At 50.1% G+C, this 19898-nt stretch overlaps 1 protein-coding gene across 4 annotated transcripts in view; it reads right to left on the bottom strand.

Moving 5' to 3' along the window:
• The window catches only part of syngap1b (synaptic Ras GTPase activating protein 1b), a 30111-nt gene that overhangs the window by 9611 nt on the left and 602 nt on the right, over window positions 1-19898 (bottom strand). For 2 of the 4 annotated variants that reach the window (XM_049731415.2, XM_049731413.2), the window contains exons 2-17: window positions 15365-15603; window positions 12024-12129; window positions 6302-6738; window positions 5830-5951; window positions 5533-5686; window positions 5364-5462; window positions 5023-5262; window positions 4604-4942; window positions 4333-4477; window positions 4105-4249; window positions 3357-3593; window positions 2990-3191; window positions 2087-2265; window positions 1801-2005; window positions 863-1417; window positions 8-487 (exon numbers count right to left, since the gene is read on the bottom strand). In XM_049731415.2, coding sequence (XP_049587372.1) covers window positions 8-487; window positions 863-1417; window positions 1801-2005; window positions 2087-2265; window positions 2990-3191; window positions 3357-3593; window positions 4105-4249; window positions 4333-4477; window positions 4604-4942; window positions 5023-5262; window positions 5364-5462; window positions 5533-5686; window positions 5830-5951; window positions 6302-6738; window positions 12024-12129; window positions 15365-15603 — 3884 coding nt within the window. The remainder of the gene's footprint in view (window positions 1-7; window positions 488-862; window positions 1418-1800; window positions 2006-2086; window positions 2266-2989; window positions 3192-3356; window positions 3594-4104; window positions 4250-4332; window positions 4478-4603; window positions 4943-5022; window positions 5263-5363; window positions 5463-5532; window positions 5687-5829; window positions 5952-6301; window positions 6739-12023; window positions 12130-15364; window positions 15604-19898) is intronic. The other 2 variants (XM_068651782.1, XM_049731414.2) reach the window with 1 other exon arrangement.

Genomic DNA, 19898 nt, shown 5'->3' with positions numbered 1-19898 from the left:
CACTGGCCTGTTTGCCAACGTTGGGCTTAAGCAAGTGCTGTGGCTGCGGCTGCTGAGGCTGCGGCTGCTGAGTCAGCGGCGACGGCTGCTGCTGCTGTTGGGGCGACTGCTGCGTGGTGGGGCTGCCCGTCCCCTGCGGACTCCCTGACTCTCGCACCGAGCTCTGCTGGCGCGGCAGCCCCGGAGCCGTGTTGTCCTTGACGGACAGCTGGCGGCCGCCTCCGCCGCCGCGCACCTGCCGCACGCCCCCGTAGGCCGTCTCGGGCGATTGGAGGACGTTTCCGCTCTGCGGACGATTCTTGGCGGGGGCGCCGACCGACAGCTGGTGGGACGTCTGGGATTTGACGCGTTGACTGGGAGGGGGCGGAGCTCGTGGTTGGACCGTGGACGGAGGAGTGGTGGCCAAGGATGAGTGGGAGGTGCCCGTCTGGGAGGTCAGGCCCATCATTTGCTGCTGCTGCTGATGCTGCTGCTGCTGTATGTTATCCTGAAGGACACAGAAATTAGTCAGTTAGCATTTTAGCGTGTTAGCTCTAGCCCTCAACAATGTGAGCGACTAGTTACATAATCTAATGGTTTCAATACGGTAATTATAGTAATTAAGTAAAAATAACTAACTGCTCGACATATTTTTAATTAACTACTGACATTTTCTTTTTCAAAGATTAAATTAGAAATGCGTGTCCTACAAAATACTACGGTTTGGTAGGAGTAAAATTTCAGTGCACGGCATCTTCAAGATACTGCGCGCTCTATGTTATTGTTTGAATGGATTTCCCTTTCCTGCCCTTTTCAAATGAGCTGATTTGGTTTCTCCCCTTTAACACGGCGCGTCATCCCGGACGCAGTCGCAGGCGGGCACCTGCATGTGCACCGACATCTGGCGGCGGCTGTAGTCGTCGCTGTAGCTGTGCGAGTGGATGATGCTGGGCTGGCCCAGGTGGGCACCGTCGCCGGTCCTGAGGGTGGACAGGTCCTCGCTGCGGGAGAAGCCACCGCGGGCCAACTGCGGCAGGTAGCTGGGGTGCGAGGGCTCAGGGGTCAGGAGCAGGGGCGCGGGGGGCTGAGCGCGCCCGTGCGGCCGCTGTGGCCCGTCCGCCGTGGCCAGATGAAAGAGGGGATTCTGGAAGGAAAGCGGGTAGCGCATGGCGGCGGCCTGCTGTTGCTGCTGCTGGGACAGAGAGTCGGTGGCGGCGGCGCCCATCTGGCTCAGCCGCAGGCCGCCGGACACGCTGGAGCCGCCGGAGCCGGCCGACAACCTGCCGCCAGCCCGCAACTGGCCGCTCAGGCCCGAACCCAGGCCGCCACCGCCTCCGCCGCTCAGCCCCCCGAAGCTGCCCATGCCGGCGATGGAGGCCTGGGAGTAGTTGAGCATGTCCACCGACTGCAGGTTAGACACGCTGTTCATTCGGGAATCCTGGAGGTCCATCATATAGATAGGCTTTTACTCACACTGAGCCGCCCCTCCCCTCCCCGCCCTGCCCCGCCCACTGTGACATCATGACCCCGGGTGATATGGGTGAGGGTGACACCACCCCAATGCCTCGGAGTATTTGCCGGCAAATACCCTCCGGGGTGAAACAACAAGCAGATGTCATGATACAGCGCCCCCCCACCCCACCCGCTGCCATCTCGGCCTGCTCGCTACATGCACATATGGGACTCTGACAGGGCTCGCCCCGATAATCGGGGGGCTTCACTGTAGACTTGATCATGGGAGATTCCAGCAAGTATGAGCGGCATGCAGCTCGTACTCGTGGCCCGGCCGATGGGATGGCGAGCGACTTCCACGCGACTCACCTTGCCATCGGGTTCAGTGATGTCGGAGCTGCTGGTGCAGTAGGCCGGGCTGGAGCGGGCCAGGGGGGGGCGGGACGCGTAGAACATGTCTTTGGAGGGCGCTCGGTGCAGGAGGTGCTCACGCTCCTGAAAGCTCAGCTGGGAGCGGGACGGCAACATTCCGCCGGTGGACGTCGGCGAAGGCAGGCGGGGGAGGTCCATGGAACTGCGCAGGGGGGGCAAAGAGACGCCATTTTCAAAAGCATGCACACGTTTGACAAAGCCGACAGAAAGAATCACGCCCTGCCTGTTGAGCATGGCGAGGTTGCGGAAGTCGGAGGAAGAGGAGACGCCACGGTTGAAGGAGGGCCGGGATAGGAGTCGCTCGGACTGGTGGCTGGGCTGCCTCTGCAGGTGCGGGTTGCGCAAGGCCATGCTGATGTCGTTCAGAAGGCGGGGCAAAGGGCCCAGTTTGATGATGGCGTCCTGCGGGCGACAAAAGCGATTGCCGCATGACTTTTCGCATCATTTGGATTGAAAACGTGCATCTGTACGTTCCACTCCTCACTCTGGCAAAACAGGCTTGCTACTTTTACAACCTCGGTGACAAACAAGAAATACTTGACAAACGGATTAAAGAGTGAATATACACAAACTTGCCAAAAAGGAGCTAAATACTACAATCAAAATGTGACCCACGATAATTATGGAAATGTGACAAACATGAAAATTCAACAAACAATATAATTACAACTTGATGAAAAAAGATGAATTTGGGACAAACAAAATTCCAATTTGACACAAGGATCTGAATGTGACAAAAATAATTTTGACAAAAGATACAATTTGACAAACATAAAAGTTGGGCCAAAATCAAACAAACAACCAAAACATAATTTCACTAAATTTCACCTTTACCCTAACATGACAAAAAGTATATAAATTTGACAAACGGTTCAACATGATAAGTATAAATAAGAATGGGAAAACGATCAATATTTGACAAAAAAATAAAACGTGTTACCGCAATGGCACTAAACAAACACAAATGTGACCAAAGTGATCAAGATGCCACAGAAATGAGAAAAAGAACATTATTTGACACCAACACTTCCGAATGTGACAAAAAAAAAAAAAAAAAGTGACAAAAAGTTGAAAATATGACAAAAAGGTTTCTGGCAGGGGTCAGTGCTCCCGCATTGGCAGCTACCTTGCTGAGCTGGGCCATCACCTCCCAGAGGAGACTATGCAGCACGGAGAGCTCCCGGCCCAGGTCGATGTAGCCCTCAAAGCTGCCAGCGTTGGTGACGCTGTCCAGGTTGGAGATCTCATAGAGGAATTGCTGCATGGAGCCCCACTCCATCTCCACAAACTCGTTCATGAAGCACATGTACTCCTCCTTGTTGCCGAACCTGAACGCCAGCCGTCACAAGTTCACACCAACGGTGGCCACGTGCGTCTCAAACAATCAACGTGGTGGCAAAATGCCACTTTGGTCTTTCTTCCACAAAGCACTACTTTTATGGTTTGGGTTCGAAACAGCGGTTTCTCACCAAATAATGCAAGACGTCACTTACTTGGAGAAGTTGGCGAGGTTCTGCACCACTTTGGCGATGAGGGTGAGCGTGCGCGAAGTCTGCTCGTCGGGATATTCCTGCGTCAGGTTGAAGAGCGATGGCGACATGATGGCGGGACACAGGAAGCGCAGGAAAAGCGAGCCGCTGATGAGGCGCTCGGCGATGTCCTCGCGCCCGCGCTCGGCGCAGCGCACTCGCCACGACGCAAACACCTCCTTCAGCTCGCGCGGGAACACGCTGGCGGCACACGTGAGCACCACCCCCAAAAAGACACCAGTGTGGAGCAAAAAATTGTGTCAAATGAGAAGATTAAATAAGACATGTTTCCAATTTGACAAATAAATTCCACATTTGACAAAACAAATCAAAATAGGAGAAAAACATTGATGAAATGTGATATAAAAACTAAATGTGACTAAATCTGATGAACGTGACAAAAAATATATTTAAAGTGACAAATGAATTCAAAGTGAAAAACAATAGAAATGTAACCTACAAACATATCCATGTAATGAAAAAAAATTTAAATTGGACCAAAGGATTCACATTTGACAAAACACACAAAACTGTTGCGCAACATGTGGCAAAAAAGAAAACTTGAGGGACAAAAGATCAAAAATCCTGAATACATTCCAAATGTGACAAGAAAATGATGCGGCAAAACTAAAATTGAGCTTTGCCATTGGAGAATTTTTGTTTTGAGTGTGTGGGAGACGGAGGGCGGCATGACGTGCGCGTGTGCGCTCACCAGTGGGAAGTGACGATCTTGCAAAGGGCCAGCTCGCAGCACATTCTCAGGTTGGCCTGGTGCTCCGGCAGCACAGAGGGAGGCGTTCGCATGGGGTCCACCTCGCAGTTTTCCTCCGATTCGTACAAGGCGCGTATGAACTCCCCTGGGGAAGAAAGCACGGACAAGCCCGTTGACCTCTGACCTAAAGCGGGCGGCCGCATGGCTCGTAGCAGCGAGTGTACCAACCGATGGCATCCTTGAGGTACTTGTGTCCGATGAGCTTGAGGTACTCTTCTATTGCTTTGGTGGCCAGAGTGTTCTCTCTGAAGATGAGATGCTCCCGGTCAATGAATCGGTCCACCTCGCACATGGCCATGTCTGACAGGAAGTCCTGGGGGAGAACGAGAAGTATCCAAAACATCTTTTTGACATACGTCAACATGTCCCGTGAAACATTTGGCATTTTTTTGTGAGCGTCTTTGGAGATGCTGACATGTTTCTCGAGTCCGGGCGGTACCTTTGCTTTCCCGGTGCTCTGCAGGATGTGCACCAGCGCGCAGGCCACCTCCTCTTTGCTCTTGACGCTGAGCACGGGCTCCAAAACGGCGCACAGCGTGCGGTAGTTGTTGGTGACGTACTCGGCGAACTCCTTGTACAGCTCCATGGGCAGGATGTTCATGGTCTGGAAGCGAGACTTGAGGCGCAGCGAGGCATTGATGATCTTGCTGCCACCGCCCACGCCACCCCCCTTGGTGAGGACGCTGGGCTGGATGACGGGATACCACTGCTCCACAAACTGACGCCCCGTGATGCTGGAGATGGGGATGCTGACCAGGCCCAGGTAGGTGCTCTTTTCCTGGACAGGTAGAAAAACACAATCCAAGACAATTTTGCAACAGCGTCATGGCCTTCTCTCGAATCTTTCTGCCATCTCACTTTGCGTCTTTTCTTGTCAGTCTCCTTGTAGAGGTGCAGGCGCAGGTTCCGCACGGCCGGCAGGTTGTTGAACTCAAAGTGCTCCCCCCAGAAAACGGTGTCGGTACGCGGCTTGCTGGTGGTGCGCGCGTACAGCATGTCGTCCAGGCACAGCTCGCAATAGTATCGCTTCTTGGCGGGCAGCTCTCTTGCCTCGATGATCCACAGCTTCAGCACGTTGTCCACGCGCCGACTGTTGTCCTGGAAGCAGGCGACATACGTAGGTACGGGTGATCTCGGGCCAGCCCGTGGATGGATGTCCCGTTCTTTGGTCGGTCGGTTCATCGGTCGCCTTGCCTCACCTTGTTGGGCTTGACGGCTCTCTGCAGATTCTCGATCCATTTGTCCCTCTCGGCCGCCGAGCGACACGCAAAGCACTTGGTTCCCGACGCCGTGGTCACCTAAGGCAGTCGTCCACCCGCGACAGTTGGTTACCGTTGGCGACGGAGGGAGGGAGGCGGTTAGGCTCACCTCGAAGCAGTACTCCTGGCCCAGGATGCTGGAGTGGACGGGCTTGATGACGGCCTCTTCGTCCAGCGTGAGGTCAAGCGCCTCCGCGGCGCTGCTGGGCGACAGCAGCGACTCATGTGAGTGCGACTCTTTGAAGCTTTGCATCAAGCGCGTCCTGCCGGAACCACGAAGCCGGTTCAGTGGGGGCAAGTCTCATTGTTCGTGGCCAATTTGTCCCTCCCTCGAGGAGTGAGGGTGGGACTTATGCGTGAGCAAAGCCTTCCGTGTAGCAAAAGTGTTCGACGCGAGAACACCAACCTGTCCTGGTCGGCACTGCGGAAGCGGGGCAGGATCATGTGTCGGAAGCTGCTGCTTCGGTCCAGTTTGGGCTGACTCTTGGCTCTCTTGATGGAGCCCTTCAACCTCCTGCTCAGGAAACTCTGCAGGCATAAGCACAAGGGAGGCGCTTAGCAGTGTAACATCATCAGCGCACGGACACGTCCCGCGGCGTGCACCAGAGCGCAACGCCGCCCAACTTCCTGTCAGGAGAAAATCGACCCATCCAAACAAGAAGTGATGCGCTGATGTTGGCTTGCTGGAGCTTTTCTTGACCACCAACGGGATGGAGTGCAACCCGCAATACAGAATTGCTCGATTGCTGGGCGCTAATGGTAAGATACTTTGACTCAAGTAGCAATTTCAGCTACTTTCGTCAGGACTGTGTGCTAGGATCACATTAGCATTTATTGCTATGCAAGCAAGGTGAGGCGCAGCATGATTTTCCACATACCTCCACCAGGGGCAGTGATCCAATTAGGCTTCCTCCCGCCACGGGACTCCAAGCAGCGGCCCTCCAGTCTCCGCCCCAGTACGGGAAGGGGGGTGGAGGGGAGCAGGAGGAGGACAAGCGGGGCAGGGGGAGCGATGGGCAAGGGGAGAGGGGCAGCGAGCGGGGCAGGAAGGCCGTTCCGCCTCCCTTCTTCCGCCGGCGCGGAGCGAGGGCGGGTGACGCGGCCAGGGAGAGCGGCAAGGAGGGAGGCGGGGGGGTGCCACCGGCCCGCCGCCCCCAGGCGTGGGCAGCAGCGCGGGGGGGCACGAGGGGCAGCGAGAGGCAAGAGGCAGGGGAGGTACTCACGGATTGTCGGAAGGGTTGAAGGGGGGCGCTGGGGGGGAGGTCCATGCTGGGCTGCTTCCCCGTGGCGATGCTCTTCCGCCGAGGTCGGTGATCTAGTGGCACACAAGACCGTCCACAAAGACGTTAGCAAAGCTGCCCACGTTGCACTTTGGAAATCAGTTGTCCAAATGTGCCCATTTCAAAACAGCAACCATTAATGGATCCCTACGACGACAGTCGAGCTTAAACGGTCTGTGTCCGTCTTGGCCGGACGGCTCAGGGTTTCTTTTCAGCTGCCACTCTCTCTTTCTCTCCGTTTCTTTTGAGTACAATCGAACACTCTCAGAAGCCTCCGCTGGGAAAATTGAAAGAAAAAAAAAACAGAAAAAAAAAAACGCCAGCAAGACAGCAGCCAGTCAGACATGTTGTTTGATGAAAAAGCAGGCCAGACAAGTCAGAGGCCACCGGGGGAACCACTGAAAGGTGACCTTAAGAGCAAAGGAATCTACCAATGAGCAGAAACTATGAGAAGTGAGAATATATTCTGATAAGTGGCAGAGTTGAAGTGGGGTGCTGTCCATGGTCCTGTAAGAACAGCTTCCAGGGTAAAGTAGTAAGATCAGTTGGAATGATATTCAAGTTTGGAGAGTTAATCAATTAATAGATTAATTGTGAGCAATGAAAAGAAGCAGACTGGGCAAATCTAATATGAGCATTTTGGCGCGCCTCTTGAGACCACGTCCTTCCAGTGCAAGGAGCTGAGTGGAAACATGGCAATGTTTAGCTTTCAAAGCCGCAGCGCCAGAAGTGGCAATTGAGTGTGTGTAATTAAGGCCGCGCTTCTTTTCAGACTAAACGAGCCTTGTCAGTCAGACAGACTTTGGCGCCCACACGCCGCCCACCATGTCCAACGACATTTTTGCCTTATTAACAATGCGTGGGGAGGGGGCGAAAAATCAGCAGAGTCCAGGTGAGCGGCAACTTGCACAGCCTCGTTTGAAGCCAGCAAGCGCTCGGCTTCTAAAAAAGCGCTCTTTGAACATCACACGGTGTTCCTGTTCCTGCCTATGCACAATATGGATAAAGGCACGCTCGGCTTTCACGTGCCCTTGATTAGCAGCTTAATAGTCGGCGCAAATGAGTCCCGGGCATTAAGTATATCCTTTCAACCAAAGCGCCAATCTGCTCCATTTCATTGGCTTTTTTGCTTGGGTTGTCATAGCAACGGCGGGTTTTGAGCAGGCTTGTTTTGTGACGCGCTTCCGAGAAAAAATGCGGCCCGCGTGCACTCGACAAAGATGGGCTGCATTCGGAAACACGGTCCACAAAGATGGTGGGCAAAAAAGTCCACAAAGATGGGCGACTTGGCGTAACGCAACCCACAAAGATGGTGGACGCGCCACCCTCTTCAGAGATGGCACAAAACAGTCTACAAAGAAGGCCGACTTTCAAGAGCAGCCTCTGCAAACACGGCTGACTTGACACACACACACACACACACACACACACACACACACACACACACACACAGGAACACTAACAAAAAATGGTTGGCCGCAGTGATGATGTGTTCTACATTCAGTGAAGGCCACCTCTGAGGATCCTTAAAAAAAAAAAAAGAAGTCAGCAAAAAGAGAAGGCTAACATGCAAGCTTTGCAAGTGAAAGATAAGCCGCACAACAGCCAGGACAAGGAGGCAAGACAAGAAAGTGGCGGAAGAGATGGCGAATGCAGTGGGATCATGGGGGGGAACAAACAAGGAATGTGATGGTGAGGGAGTGGGTACAGCTTACAAATTTCTCTTTCTGCCTTTTTTGAAAATGAGCAGTAGAACTTGTGAGATGAAAAAGCAAAGAAAATGAGCTTCTTGAAAAAAAAAAGTAGAACAGTAATGATGGCCCGCAATCAGGTCTTTGCTCTGGTATCGAAATGTTTCCGACTGAAAGGAATGTGCATCAAATTCCAGCGTTCCAGCCCCAAAACTAACTCGGACTTACTTGTTTCTTGTCAATCTGGATAATTGTTTGAATTATCGAGTTGCTGCAAGAGGCACAATTCAAAAAAGTAGAAAGCTTCAAGTACAATCCGATAAGCAGAAGGTTGTTCTGTTCTGTTGGAAAGAAAAATAATCCAAGCAAGGTGGACGGGCCAGGCTGGGCCGCAAAGTACATTCACAGCTGCGGGCCGCCCAAGAGGTGACCCCAAAGTGCCTCCGTGACGAGAGCAAGCGTTTCTCCTCCTCCTTTTGAAGTAGGCCACTCTTCAGTAAGTGTGCGCATTTTTCAGCACCACTCGGGGAGAGAAACAAACAGCCACCGACTCTCACGCCGAGAAAGACCGAGAGCAAGACGAGGAAGAAGAGGAGGAGGCGCGGCTGCTGCGCTGCGCGCCCCCCGCCGCTGCCGCCTTTCGCGGCACCTCCTCGTGGCATCTCGCTCGCCCCCCTCCGCCCGACAGGCTCATCTTTCACACCCGGAGAAGCCAAGCAGAATGCCCGGCAACACCCGAAGGAAAAGAAAGAAAACCGGAAAAAGCTCGCCCCGCCTGGAGCTCGTCCTGCTGTGCGCGCTTTTAGAGCTTTCCCTTGGCTGACGAGCTGCGTAGGTGGGCCGCCCCAGCTCGTCTGCCAGCAGCCCGTTGCCTGGATGTCAGGCGCATCATCCTGCACAGGTCGGCGACGCGGCCACTTTCTCTCTCTCGCGTTCTCTCCCTCACTGGGCGCGCGCACGTCTGCATGCAAGTACATAAAAAGGAGGTGGGGCTTGCATTCCAGCTGGGACTACAACTCTTGTGCATTCAAATGTTGTTTGAAAGAAATTATATCACAAAATCGCTTTGGTTGCGCTCGGCAGAATTGTCAGAGCTCAAAGGCTCTCTGGATGCGTTTCCATGACAACCATATTTTAACATCTGACGCTTGTAGCGAAAGAGCCAGTCCAACTCAAGAAAGAAGCGTCTGTAAGTCCAGGGAAGGTTGACGTCAAAGCGTGGATGGAGAGCATTACTAGCGTGCAAATTGGATCGTATTGCAGCTCAACTCTCTCTCTCCACGAGAGATTTGGCTTTTTATTTTCGAGTCACCTCTGGGGTCATTTTTTTTCTAGTTCGCAAATTAATCCATCATCGGAATTTGTTCTCTCCCAAACATCGACGAGGGTCTCAAACAGTGAGACGTGAGGGTGGAGGTTCCGCCAGCGCTTCAAAAAGTCAGAGTGGCATCCAAGTGGCCGTGACCGTCAATGCTGAGCATTTGCTGACTTAGCGCAATTGGGCCCATCGTGTCAAGGCGCCTAAAAATAACCTTTGGGTGCCAACAAGCTTGTGTCCCACCACACAATTGCTGGAATATGGCTAACATTCTTCCTCTCCTCTCCATAGCTCACAACCTCACACCGTGTCTGCTCTGTAATGATTTCCATGGTTACCACTAAGTCCGCCGTAGCGCGCTAGCAAGCGTCGCCCTCGCTCTCTAATATGTGCGTGAGCTTCTTGCAAAGGAAAAAAGGGACGTTCATGACGACGGTGATGTAAAAGAGGTTGAGGGGGGGTAAAAAAAAAAAAAAAAAAGGGCAAGCAGAACCCAAAGCTCAAAGCTAAACCTTCTTCCATACAAACGCTCGTACCAATATGGAAGACAATCAACTCCGCCAACAAGCAACTGAGAGAAAAAAAAAAAGTCGACGTGACGCCCATTGCGCTAACAGGGGAATTTCACTCCATTCAGACAGTGACAGTTTGCGAAAAAGACAAACGGACAATGTTCTGCCACAGTAAGACGCCACAGCCCGACGCTTCTCTTGACAATTCTCAAGTGCCAAACGGAGAGCTCACGGGACCCGAGCGAAACTTTTTAGCAACTGTGGCGTTGTTCTGGTGATGAGGAAGTTGGAAATGCAAGAACAATTCCCACCGCAGCCCAAAATTTACATAATCACGCATATCGTAAAAATAAAGAAAGAAATACAAATTCTTCGGTCTTTGGACAAGCGGGGCAGCTGTCTAAGAGTCGAGTGACAGCACGTAGCGCAGACTCGGCTGTTTTTTTTTGGGTTTTTTTCACCCCGTCGGCTCGCGCGCTGTCCGGAATATTAAGAGCCAAAAAGAACGAGCGTTGCTTTTCGTCACTCCGCACAATTGAAGGAATACAAAATCATCTTGTTTTTCCAAAACTGTGTGCAGTGGCAACATGCTAGATTAGGAAAGTTTCTTTCTGTGATCAATCAATCAGATGACATTGATTTAACGCGACCAGAGAGCCTGCAATTGTCAAGTCATCAGCGAGCGGACGATTATCCCAAAACTAATTTGATAGGGCAAATGTTCTCTCGATCGCACCCCGGTGTGGACAAGCTGAAAATGGCGTCAAATGGAAATGACAAGGCAGCAAAATGTCCAGGCTGCATCGGAGGCGTTTATGTAAAGCGGCGCGCGCGTGCAGCCCTTACGTAAGCGGGTTCGTCTTTCACCCCCGTGGGCCGCCGCGATCTTATCGCACGCCAAGTGGGAAAGCGAGCGAGCGCTCGGCCTTGCTTTGAGTGACAGCTGGTCTGCCGGAGGAAAAAAAAAAAGGCCGTCATCTACCTCAACACTTGTTGACTGGCTTGCTGATGGACAAGCTTTTCTTTCCTCCTTTTATATCGAGCCCGGTACAGATAAACAGTCTGAGAGATGGGCCAACGGTATTACACGTGTAAGAGTTTGAAAGGCCGATTCCGAATATCGTTTCATCAGTGTCTTGCCCGAGGACATGAAGACCCACGACTTGGGCAGAGCGGGAATCTCCTGATAGAGGGATGAAGCTGATGGACAAATGGGTGATTGACAACTTGGAGGGGGGGCAAAAAAGTAAAAAAAATTCTTTCCCACTGTTATCAAAATTGCCAACGTAGTGCCGAGGGAATATTCGACTCACGGTTCCGGCGTCTCAAGTCGACTCTATAACGACGTCCGGCAATTGATTGGGGTGGAGGGAAAGCACAAATTTGGAAGGCACGCGAGGGATCGTCAGCGGCCAATATGGAGAACTATCCAGGTCGGTCCGTGACGTGAAACTGCCTGAGCGGCCATCGGGGAGCGGCAGAGTACGCAAGGACGAAGGGAGCTAAAAATAGCCCCGGTGACACAAAGCAAGATGCAGAACGAAAACCTGGGCTGGGAAGCCTTTCATCTGCAGCCCTGACGAGTGACAGGAGATGAAAAAGACACAGAGACCAATGTCGTCACGGTCGTCGCCATTGTTGTTGCTCGGTGAGCGAGCCGCTAGCGCTTGGCGCTATGGCGAACAAATGTGCGGCCTTCGAGGGCATCGCGAGCGGGCGTCCACGTTCATGAGTTGGACTTAAACGTTTGCCGAGGCAAACGTTTTTTTGATGCCGTGGCAAAAGTGTTGCATGCTCACCCATCTCAGGATGTTGGCGTCCCTCAACGGGAACGCTGACCGTACGGCGCAGCAGCTTGTTCCTGTGCGACTCAGAGCGCCTCTCGCGCATCAGCAAAGGGTGGACCTGGACACACATACAAAACAAGGTGCCACAATATTGTAAGAGCCAAAAAGTATTTCTTGTCTGACAAAACCAAATTGGGAAAATGGACATATACAGTAATCCCTCGTTTATTGCGGATAATTGGTTCCAAGACCACCCGCGATAGGTGAAAATCGGCCAAGTAGTGTCACCCTCTCGTTTTAAACATACATAATTTTTTGGTGTATCAATACATGTATATTAAACCATATAAGTGCATATGTTATCATTAGAACATTAAATAATAGTTTCAAAAATGTAAATACTATATTAATAGTATAGATGATAAAGTGTGTGTGCCTGTGTGCGTGTGTGTGTGTGTGTGCGTGTGTGTAACCAGGGATGAGAATGGCAAATGTGAAAAAACACTGAAAAGTAGCCGGGGGTCTGGGGGGTCGACCCTAACCCTAACCCCAGTCACGTTATTATGACAATATCATGACAATATCATGACAATAGCGTAACATTAGCTTATATGTAACATCATGTTATTTTCTAAACCCACATGCTGGTAAAAGTGAAAAAGGACCTTATTGTTTCTTTGTTTTTGATGTGCTCCTTAATGTTCCTAGCGCCGTAGCTGATCATATCTTGACAGAAAATACACAAAACCTTCCCCGAGACATCTACTTTACGGATATATTCCGTCAGGCATGTAGTTACGGACAGTGTTCCGAGTTGTACAATGACGCTGCTCTTGAGCCATGCCCATCTGAAGCAGTTCTTGATCCCGTTCGGCTTGTCTATTGCCCTGGCACGATCCTCATGCTGGTGAAAACTTTTGCTGAGCAGGCCCTAGATCTGTCTAACTAAATAACTCGTTTACAAGTGATGAAATCCCAATCACAAATTTACATTGTGGCGGTGTAAAAACACTAGTTCTCCGCGTAAGTTAAGTTATCAAGTGGAAATGATGTGACGAAAGTAGCGCCAAAATGCTGCCGAAAATAAGGCGGATGTTGTCGCATCACTGCTGCCAATGAGTTAGGTTTACAGAGGCAAGCCGATTTCCGTACTCACAGCTTCACTAATTTTGCCTTGAAATGTGCCAAAAGATGCGAATGCTCGCGAGTCGCCAAGGCTAATGTTGCCCGGCCGGCTGTTTCCATACCACCCCCCTTTTATATATATATATATATATATATATATATATATATATATATATATATATATATATATATATATATATATATATGCGGAAAATTCTCATCCCTGGTGTAACATATGTAGATCAAAAAAAGTCAAAGTCTCCTTTATTGTCAATTCCTCCGCATGTCAAGACACACAAAGAGATCGAAATTACGTTTCTCACTATCCCAGGGTGACAAGACAGAGTTCACAACGCACATACAAGTAAACAACACAGGAAAAATAACACAAGAAGTCAACATCAATGAACAATAAGCGTGATAGCACGCTAGCCGCTCCCGATGCACAGCAGAGTCCGGTAAGATGACAGTCAACCAGGCCACTGTGAACACGAGCACACAGCAGGCACGCACTGTCCGGTTCGTGGATCCTATCAGACGAACGCAACCCATCTTGTCGCGAACGAACGTACGCCAGGAGAATGGAACGCTGGGCGAGCTGGGTTGGCCGCAAGCCTGGCCCGACGTCTCCGTGCTGGCCCCTCTTCTGCTGCTTCGCAGACCCACTGCCGACGCATCCCAACAATGCTCCAGGACAGAGCAGTCCGAGCTCAGTAGCTTAGATGCAGCTAAAGTATACATACTGTAAATACGTTTTTAGAACTCTTTTTTTATAACAACTTTTTTATAACAAGGTACAAGTGTACATACTGTAAAAATGTTTTTAGAACTCTTAATATTATAAAATAAAATTATAACAATGTACAATACTGTAAATCTATTTTTAGAACTCTTATTATAACAACTTTTTTCATAACAAGGTACAAGTGCGCAATTGTGTGGGCACTCCCTGCCTTCTGCTGGCAACTTTCGTTTTCGTTTCGTTTTAATTTGAATTTTTTATTTGGGGGGGGGAATCCGAGTGATAAATGAACCGCAATGTAGCGAGGGATTACTGTGTGTGTGTGTGTGTGTGTGTGTGTGTGTGTGTGTGCGTGTGCGTGCGTGTGCGTGTGTGTGTGCGCGCGTGTGTGTGTATATGTATATGTGTTTATATATATATATATATATATATACACACACACACGCACACGCACACACACACACTATATATTACTTTTCCCTGTAGAATGTGCCAGTCGTCTGTACACGCAGGTAACACTCAGACGTTTTGGACAGAAAATAATCCTTGGCGTGTTTTTTGACGACTGCATGTTGTTAAGAATTTTCAGCAGTGGAAAAAAAAAAGTCATCTCACTCCTTCAAAAGAAGACTTTCAAAAGCAAAAAGCTCTTTTGTTGTCATCTTATTGTGATGCAAATGCACATTTTCAAATAGTTTGAATGCAAAAAATAAAAAACAGGTTACATCAGGACTGTTAGCTCCTCGCCATGTGAACAAAAAAAAGATTTTGTTTTACTAAAATTACTTTTTTTTTTATGTATTCACTAAAGCAATTGACACATTAAAGAAGATGAAGTGATTGATGACCAAATGCATACATGCATTGGGATGTTTAGGTCACGACCCCGTGGGGACAAAGCGGTACAGAAAATGGATGGATGGATGGATGGATGGATGGATGGATGGATGGATGGATGGATGGATGGATGGATGGATGGATGGATGGATGGATGGATGGATGGATGGATGGATGGATGGATGGATGGATGGATGGATGGATGGATGGATGGATGGATGGATGGATGGATGGATGGATGGATGGATGGATGGATGGATGGATGGATGGATGGATGGATGGATGGATGGATGGATGGATGGATGGATGGATGGTTAGGAAACAGGAGTCATTGTCTCCAGGACTCGTGTTAACTCGTATTAATAAGATGATGACTCCATTTGATTGAACTGAAACTCTTGCATGCACATGAGCTACACAGTTGGAGTGGCTCATCTTGATTTCTGTTTGTGTTGAGATTTGTAAAATCCAGGCTGGGGTGTATTATTCGTGGCCCTCTTCCTCTCCCTAGAGGACAAAATCAGGGACAGCAGCCCGGACCCAAACAAATAAAAAGACATCCCAAAGGTTTGGTACTCAAAAATAAATAAAAGCAAGTGCCATTCCTGCTGATTGATATCGGATAGCATTCAAGGCTGTGGCGTCCTACCTCTTCCTGGTCCAACATGTGGAAGGGCTTTCCGGGGCTCACGCGCAGACGGGCATTCCAGCGCTCGGGCGGCGCGCGCTCGTTGGACAGGTGCTCGTATGGGGGGCGGCTGAAGTGGGGGCGCTCGTAGGCGGGGGGTGCAGCGTGGAAGGCCAGGACCTGCTGGGAGCGCTGCTGCTGGAGGAGGTGACGATGATGATGGTGGTGGTGGTAGGAGGGGGGGGCGGCACACCTTGCATCTGCACAGCGGAGACAAGAGCATGAGGTCAAGAAACATTCCGGTACCTTGACAAACTGACCAAGACATAAAATATGACAAGACTGGAAAACATGATTGGACAAAGATAGATTGATAAATTCTTAAAGAAAAACAAAAACAGAAAGCTACAAAAATATGAGTTGGAAAAAACGAACGAAACAAAAACCAAACAAACAGAAAGCTACAAAACAAAACAAAAACAGAAAGCTACAAAATAAGAATTGGAAAAAAAAAGAGTTGCCTTATTGAGGGAAAAGAAGAGCATGCTTCATCTTTCCGTTTCTTATTAGTATTTTTTGATGGGGGATAAAGCTGCTGCAGTATAAACGAGCCCCCGTTGGCGTGCTGCGAAAAGGTTAAGCCGAGCGGTCGTGTTGGCAAAGACGCAATCGTTTGCCGCTCATGAATATGCCGGTCTCACTTGGATGAGCCACCATTCCCAGAAAAGAATAATATTACAGCCCACCCACCCAAAATAAAAAATTCACGTTGTAGTTTTACATCAGGATTGTCAAACGTTGATGTCACAAGCAAACAGCTTGAAGCAAGCATGCTCGGCCTCTTATTTGGGCAGCGTCACCACTCAACGGGGCAAAATTGTCATGGGAGCAAATGTGCAGGCAGACAAGTGTCATTTTTTCCCCCTCATTGTCGTCTTTTTGGGCCCTGCCGGTCCGTCATGGTCCAAACGGCGGCGCCGTTGCCACACGGCCGTTTCGATACGCCCCCGACGCCAGCAAACAGGAAACGAGATGAGCACCCAAGAGATGTCACTTCCGATACTCCCACTCCCGCTCGCTCTCGCACGCCCCCAGCCTATCGCCATGACAACCCAGAAGAGAATAGAAGTGAGCGCCAAAGACGGGGGGGACGAATGAGGGAGAGAGGGAGGCAGAATTAGGGATGGAGGAGAGGAGAGCAGAGTGGGCGGTTGAGGAAAGAGGGATGAGGAGAGTGGGAGAATGAGGGAAGAGGGGATGATGGAGAGAGGGAGGGAGGGCAGGTTTTTGGGAAGAGAGTTCGTGTCTTGTTCCCATAGCAACGCAGCCATCCGTGAAATAGTGAGGACTCGCTCGCTCCGGCTGCGCTCGCTCTCACTCTCTCTCTCTCTCTCTCTCCTCTCTCTCTCTCTCTGCTTATCTCTCCATCCCTGGCTGGCCCCTTCTCCTCCCACTTCCTATATATACACGCACACGGTCACGTGTACAGTAGCGTGAAGTTGGCACGAGGATGCAGTCATCCAAGCTGTGCAACACGTCCAAAGGCGTTTAACAGGCCTCGCGCCCGCGTTCAGGTCGGCGCCCCCGCCGCATAGCACCTTTTCAACAGTGCCTTCTTTCCACGTTTGGACGTTGTGCAGGCAATTGCCGATTTAGCGGTGCGCTCCTTTGGTGCAGTACGGCGTTGTGCCACAACATGCCAGTTGGCAGCACTGAGCTCATTTCCTGTTCAGAGAGGATGCTGTCATCAAATAGGAAGTGACGGACAGACGCTTTTACTTTTCGTCTGCCTCCTCATACTTTGACGACTTTGCGCAACTGCTTTCAAATGGAATTTGACACTTTTGCCTACTTTTGTGGACATGTGGCTCATTTTTATGTCATTTCATCCATAATGGTACCTACAGAGTCGACACCAGCAAAAAGAACTTCTAATTTGACTAACTCAAATGAGGCCTGGTCGGTCGGAACCGCAGGGAATCAAAACAAAATGTCCGCTGGCCCACTGGAGGCCACGTACAGTGGCAAATGCGCCCGCTGCCACTGCTGCAAACATGACACACAAAAGGCTCAATTGTCTCGCGGACGCTTGGCTAATTGTTGGTGCTGATCACAAGCGCCTCACGGCACACGAGGATTCACCGCATCATTAATCGCAGCAGTCAAAGGCCACTTGCAAATAAATAAGCGCTGCGCTCGCGGCCATTCAATCTTTGGCCAAAAGCAAAGTTCCTCTTTTAGCTGCAAAGCGGCCGCCTCCGCCGCCGCCTCCGCCGCCTCCATCTCCTCCTCTGCTCGCTCTCAGGCTCCCACTCGCTTCCACTTACTCCCACAACTTTTTGCCACTTTAATTTCTCCCTCGTGCTCCGGCCTGGCTGGGCCAGCCAGCGTTTGGCGCTGCTTTGAGCTCATCTTGTCGTAAAAATGTCAAGCCGAGCGCTCGTCACGTGCGTGCAGTATTTCGTGGCGAGGCGAGCGAAACACAAAAACCAAAAGGCCAGGCCATTTGAACTGGAACTCTGATAAGCCGCTGCAACTCTTAGCTCTTCTTTCCGGGCGCGTCTACGTCAGCACGCTCCAATGGAATGCTTGCTTCGGGTGACAAAAGTACTCGCGTGTGTGAGGACACGTACTAAAAGATGCAACAACTCTGAAAATAAAACATGACAAGCGGTTCAGGGAATGACCCACCAACCGCCTGACTGACTTAATGGTCATCTAGAGCAGTGGTCCCCAACCACCGGGCTGCGGACCGGTACCGGTCCATGAGTCACTTGGTACCGGGCGCCAAGCCACACAGGAAAAAAAAATATATATATATATATATTTTTTTTTTCTTAATCGACGATGAATTAATTCAGGTCAAGATGCTCGTCCCGGTCACGTGACATCTTTCCCCAGTCGAGCCCGCAAAGCTAGCAAAAATTAGTAAGAATTTATTTTAAAAAATATAAAAAAAATTGGCGATTCTCTCCCATTTACATCCGTCTCGGTCACATGACATGTCACCTCAACAAGACCGCGAAGCAAGCAAAAATTAGCAAGAAACAGCGATGTTTGGAAAGATTCTTCGGAAAGGGAAAAAAGCCCAATGAGGAGACGGAAGAAGAAGAGGCTACGACTTCTAAGAAAAGGAAAGCTGTATTTAAAAGAACATTTCTGGAGTCCTACTTATCGCCACAAGTGACTCTGACGCGCCAAGCCCACTCTGCATAATATGTGGCGACAGGCTAGCTAACGAGGCAATGAAGCCTTCAAAACTGCTTCGGCACATGGAGACCAAGCTTCCTGCATTAAAAGACAAACCTTAACCACTTCGGGTGTCATTGTCTCCGATTACGCCGAGATGGGACCGGCTCGTTCCTGAGAAACAAGCTCAGTGCTCCCACTAATTCAACGTAATGGTGAGTTTTATTTTTATGTCGTTTATACTTGTTTTTATGCCAGTCATATCATTTGATTTCATCATATTTATACATTTACTATAAATGTATTATTCATTTATATAAAGGCCGGTCCGCGAAAATATTTCTGACACGTAACCAGTCCGTGGCGCAAAAAAGGTTGGGAACCACTGATCTCGAGGAAAAGCCAAGTGATGTAAAAGTCATCAAAGTCACCACTTCAGCCAGCGACCAACACCAAGCGAGGGCCACTATCGAGCACAATTTGCTCGCTTGGTCGCGTACAACGGCTGCAAACAAGTGTAATTCCGACACCGGTTCGGCGGTCAGAAAATCCACACATTGTTTTCCAAAAAGCAGATTTTTGCAAGTGTCACATTTGGATCCAACACCAAGAACCTCAGTCCGCTTTCACGGAGCACGACGGAAATGGTGAAGATTGATTCTTGATGATTTTCACAAGCTCTCTTTGTGGTTTAGTCGATTATCGTAAATGTCGACGATTCATCGAGTAAATGTTACACCTCTGTAAGTTTGCATTTTTTTGGGGCCAAGTTGTTTTATTTTGCTGTTGACAGTAAACATTCAGTAGTACTTTGAAGAACCTCTTCCAGTTTGCACAGTTTGACTTTGGATGTAAAGGAGCTGACTCTGTACTTTAGCGTCTCGAGGACGCGTTGGCGTACTTTTGCCACCACTGATGCTATTGCTAAGCTCGGAGGTGGACTTGGAGCCACTTTGACCCTTCAACATTGACACGACGACATCTCTCGGGTTGGAAACGTACGCCTTCGCTTCAACATCATTTTTTGCCAACTACCGATTGCCCCGAGACTAAATGTGCAACATCGGAAATTGACATTTATCTGCAAATTCTTTGACGGCGGGATTAGCGGCAGGGTTGATCAGAATCAGATTGTGTTTTTTTATTTTTATTTTGTGCGCCTACATTTGAGTAGGAGAAGCTACTTGGCGCTTGTAGGAACACGACGGAATGTCATCCAGGCAGGATGAGCGAGCGGACCCGGCGGCAGCCGCACACTTGAACGCATCATAGCCACAAATGCCGCATGGACCCACGCTGCGTGTTAGCGCGCGCGCGCGTACGCGTGACTGCACGCACCTGTCGGCTATGCTGGTGATTTCAAACG

This window comes from Syngnathus scovelli, chromosome 9 (assembly GCF_024217435.2).
Source record: "Syngnathus scovelli strain Florida chromosome 9, RoL_Ssco_1.2, whole genome shotgun sequence".
NCBI lineage: Eukaryota > Metazoa > Chordata > Actinopteri > Syngnathiformes > Syngnathidae > Syngnathus > Syngnathus scovelli.
The sequence above is the reverse complement of the archived record's forward strand: the minus strand, read 5'-3'. Positions and strand labels throughout refer to the sequence as shown.